General features: G+C 43.6%; 1 protein-coding gene across 1 annotated transcript; it reads left to right on the top strand.

Annotated features, from left to right (window-relative positions):
• Positions 1-1,047: 1,047 nt before the first annotated feature.
• thumpd2 (THUMP domain containing 2) lies at positions 1,048-4,688 on the top strand. Its single transcript, XM_048269850.1, has 10 exons — positions 1,048-1,241; positions 1,597-1,729; positions 1,865-2,163; positions 2,446-2,523; positions 2,619-2,671; positions 2,861-2,948; positions 3,065-3,136; positions 3,244-3,358; positions 3,546-3,666; positions 3,962-4,688. Exons 1-10 carry the CDS (start codon positions 1,125-1,127, stop codon positions 4,269-4,271), a joined length of 1,386 nt encoding a protein of 461 aa, XP_048125807.1. The 5' UTR covers positions 1,048-1,124; the 3' UTR covers positions 4,272-4,688.
• Positions 4,689-4,932: the final 244 nt, after the last annotated feature.

A 4,932-nucleotide genomic window follows, 5' to 3' on the forward strand; every position in this document is an offset into this window, starting at 1 on the left:
TCTTTGTCTGCTTTGTCTCCTTTATTTGTCACCTTTATCCCAACTCAAACTCATTTTAAATGCCATCTTGAAACTTAATCGTCATAACTATCCTAATGAAGTAGTGAAATCTATGGCCTACATGTTTAGACTGGTCTGATTTCTTGTTTATGCTGGTTGAGTGATTCATTCATCAGGAGTACTGATTGAGTAATATCCTGTCTTAAGGCATCTTATGACAGTCTCCCTAGGTCGTGATAACCTCTCCTGTGGCTCATTTACAAAACAGTTATCATTCCCTATCCTTTCAGGCAAACACACTGACAAGATTGTTCGTAATATGGTTCTTCATAACTTAATGTGTCACCATTACATACGTGGAGGTGGAAGAGTCTGGTACAGAGTAGGCCATGTGGTTTAGAAAAAAAACTGATCAGTTCCTGTTTGTGTTGTAAAGTGCATGTAATTTCAAAGGAAACTTTGGTCAGGTAATCACCTTGTCAGCCCACTGAAGGCAAACATGTTAACGTGTGTGTGTGTATGTGAGTGTCTGTGTATGGAGCCTATGTGTGTGTGCATGCATGTGTTTCTCTCTCTCTCTCTCTCTCTCTCTCTTTCTCTCTCTCTCTCTCTCTGTGTGTGTGCGTGTTCGTGCATGTGTGTGTGTGTGTGTGCATGAGAGAGAATGTGATAATAGTGCCCTTTCAGTGCTGAAATATCTTTCTATAAACTGGGTAACTTAGGGAAAAGAGGGAATTGGAAAGACAAGAGAATAGTTAGACCTAGGCTGCATAGAAGTTGTAAAGCTGTTATATTTATTCTCTATCAGAAGTTAGGTTCTTTAGATTGTGGTGCCATCTTCTGGCCATAGTATAAACAAGATTTCCGTGTGGCTCTACATTTATTTTTGCCATAAAAGTATTTGTAATCCACTATAAAGTAATTTGTAATGTTGTAAATAAGTAATTGTACACATATGTACAATGCTAGTCTTTGCTTAAGTCAACAGAGAAACCGAACCTGAAGTCATCTCTGTATGATACCGTACATTTGTTCTGGCTTTTATTTTGACGGAAATCATCATACCCTTCCTTCCGGGTAGCATTTTCACGTTTAAAAACAAGGCTTTCTGCGCATTCTCTTATATGGATAATGCTGTAATTACAGAGAGTTATCGATGTGTAAGGTACTTCTGCACCACCGGCAGCGGTCTGGAACCGTTTCTTGTTGAGGAAGTAAAGCGCAAACTGCTGGCCATTGATGTGAGTAGTCAAATAACTTCTCTGGTTGAGTTGAATAAGTCAGTAACTTACAGTCAGTCAGCCAGCCAGCCAGCCTGGTTGGTTCTTTAGCCTACTGTTCCTACTTGATATTTTAACATTTTCAGTAACGTTTCCCCAAGTTGTTTCCAACCTTTATTACGTATTCACCTGTTGCATGTCTACATCAGCACCAGGCGTTGTAAACAATTAAAATAAAATGATTAATAGCCTACCATAAACGTATCCCTAGCCCTACTCTAAAAGCATAAATTGGGTAATTACCAATATCCCAAAACGATCTGGGATAATGAATTGAGCATATAGTCTAAGTACATACACGCATGTTTACTGTCAGGTGGAGTTCATCCCTGGCAGAGTGTTCTTCACTACTGATGCAGCCATGGAGAGCATCAGCCAGCTGAAATCTGCAGAGAGACTCTTCCTCTTGCTGCACCGATCTCCACCCATCCGAGCTCCAGTCAATCAGGGTGTGTCACGCTATCACAGCTATGAAGTTGCCAAAGTGCTGATTTGCAGTCTATTTTCAACATGTGCATTAGAGCGAATGACAGCAATTATTAAAGTCTGTCATTTTCTTTATGTGTGACTCTCGTCTCCAACAGCAAAGGCCGTCAGTGTGGTGCAGCAGAGCATTGTGGGAGATTCCGAGGTCTGGAAGGGAGCTCTTTGCACCTGGAGCCGCCTCAGAGCCAGGCTTACAGACGTTAAGACAACCCGGAAGAGAAAGAGAGAAGAGGGTCAGGATGAGGAAGAGGACAAGCACACGGAGACCCAGCCTAGTCACCCAAGGGACACCCAGAGTGGTGTGAGTGAGCCTCAGACAGACTCTGAGCAGCCAAAGACAACTTTCCGAGTGAGCTGCCGCTCCAGTGGAGTTGTGGCAAAGCGCTTCAGCCCACAGGTATGTCTGTGTGACTCTGGATATGTAATATATTATGGCGGGTGCAGTACTTTCACATTCACTGCATCTCATCTTTGTTGTGTGTGCCACATATGATTTGTGTGTGTGTGTGTGTGTGTGTGTGTGTCATAGAGTCTGAGAGAGAGAGAGAGTGTATGTGAATGTGTGTGTTTTGATATATTTATCCTCTTTAAAATCCCAACAGAATTTTGTAAGTTTGTGCTTTAGCACAAACCTGCTGATTTTTTCTGCTCATGTCTGTGTGTGTTTTGTGGTAATAAGGACTTGAGCCGGCTCATAGGGAGCGCCATAACCAAACAACTGAACTGGCGAGCAGATCTGAAAGAGCCTGAATTGGAGGTAGGCTATGCATTCCTTGAGCTAAACTGGGCCTTAGCATTCTCTCTGTGGAAGTATGTGTGACTGAGGTCATTTGTCCTATCTTTTCACTGTAGGTAAATGTGTACTTAAGTGATGACCACTGTGTGGTTGGGATATTGCTCTCAAGGTATGGAACAAGCTCTAGTGTACCGTATATGTATTTGGCTGACTCATAGCATTTGCATGGACATGTTTGCCAATGTGCACTAACTGTGTGTGTGTGTGTGTGTGTGTGTGTGTGTGTGTGTGTGTGTGTGTCTTTGTGTGTGTGTGTGTTTGCCCGCGTGTGTGTGTGTGTGTGTGTGTGTATTTATAGCCATCCCTTAGCCAAACGCAGCTACATTAAGCACACTGGGCTCAGATCGACTGTGGCGTGGGCTATGACTTCCGTCTCAAACATGAAGGTATCGCCTCCACTATATCCCATGAGACGGAACATGTACAGTTGAATCAAACATGCAAGGCAAAGTCATTGTGTTTGATGGAACTGAAGGCTCTTTGTGCTCTCTGTGCTCTTAAGGAAGGTGCGGTCATCATTGACCCAATGTGTGGAGTGGGCACCATTTTGCTGGAGGCGGCTCAGGAATGTCCGGTACAGCATATAAACACCATCATACAAACACATGTACATGGATACAAAGATTCTGTTGAATCTGTTAATCATTGATGATGCTGTGTGTCACTGTTTTTGCTTTGTAGAATGCATGTTTCTTTGGGCTGGACAGTGATGTGGGTCAGCTACAGAAGGCTGCAGAGAATGTGGAATATGCTCAGCTGACGGATAGAGTCCAGCTACTGCAAGCATCAGCTATGAGTTTGTGTTTTGTGTGTGTGTGTGTGTGTGTGTGTGTGTGTGTGTGTGTGTGTGTGTGTGTGTGTGTGTGTGTGTGTGTGTGTGTGTGTGTGTGTGTGTGAGTATGGTTGCTGTTTTTCTGCTGGATCCATTACATTTCAGTCTGTGGAAATGTTTTCTCATCTTTGAAGTGTGTGTCTCTCCTCAGGAATCCCTCTGCCGTCTGGCTCTGTGGACGTGGTCATCTGCGATGTCCCTTTTGGTAGAAAGTTCAGCTGTGGCTCCAGCATGGCTGCCGCTCTACCAGAGATAGTTGAAGAGATGGAGAGGTGAGAGATTTCAGTTTGCTGTCGACTACCCATTACTGTACCTGTTCTAATCTGTCTCACTTAATTTTTAAGTTGCATTCTGTATTGGTCTGTCTTGCACCCCTAGCACAAGGCACAATCATTTTCTCCAAATAATCCCCCTCTCTCTCTCTCTCTCGCTCTCTCTCTCTCTCTCTCTCTCTCTCTCTCTCGCTCTCTATCTCTCTCTCTCTCTCTCTCTCTCTCTCTCTCTCTCTCTCTCTCTCTCTCTCTCTCTCTCTCTCTCTCTCTCTCTCTCTCTCTCTCGCTCTCTCAGAGTTCTCCGTGTTGGCGGGTCTCTTGTGCTCCTCCTGAGTCTCCAGCTCTCTACTCTACTAAAGAAGAAAATTCTCAAGGACGCACTCCCATGTCCAGCCACCACCGCAGTGGGCTCCCCTGCCTCAGACACCCTCCTCAGCTCTGAGACGGACACCTGCGTGACACACACCCACAGTGAAAATGCTAAGCTCTCAGACGGCTTAACGCTGCGACCTTTCTGCTCCCTACATACACACAGCATTCACAAAGTCAGCCTGGGCAACACAGATGCAGTAATACACACTTACACCAAGACCCATGGACACTGATGACCCCCCACCCATATCACATGTAGAAAATGATCCATGAAGTTTATAACTTATATACTACTGTGTTACCGTGGACTAGTTCAGTTATTTGCTAGATATTTAATAGAGATGCTATTGTTTTTTAACCACTAGGTGGCGGTAGCTAGAAGGGGTGTGGGTGGGCATGAATGTTGGAAGCTCAAAAAACACACACACACACACACACACACACACTCTCACACTCACTCACTCATTCACTCACATTTGACCTGTTTCTGTACTCTGTCCTCACACTTTAAGAAAACAAGATAATGAAAGCACATAATGCATAAACAAGATGTGAATATAAAACACTCAAATACTGTGACAAGAATATGTGTCATGACAATTAATGTGTCATATTTGTTGAAACAATCTAAATAAAGTATCACCATTGTTCTTTGTCTTTTCTTGATCTTTAACTCACCCATTGAGACATAGTCACTCAGTTCCAGTTGTGGAATGTAGAGGCCTCTGGTGTGGCTGTGCAGGACATTAAAAAAAAAAACTATGTTTACAGCAACAGCCTGCTCTGTACTGAATGCCTTGGGGAAAATTTCTTTGCTCTAGCTTCCAGACAGTTTTGCTAAAAGACTTCTCTGGTATTCACTGACACATCAACTGAGCTAAATGCTTAATGCTT

This window comes from Alosa alosa, chromosome 18, assembly GCF_017589495.1.
Source record: "Alosa alosa isolate M-15738 ecotype Scorff River chromosome 18, AALO_Geno_1.1, whole genome shotgun sequence".
NCBI lineage: Eukaryota > Metazoa > Chordata > Actinopteri > Clupeiformes > Clupeidae > Alosa > Alosa alosa.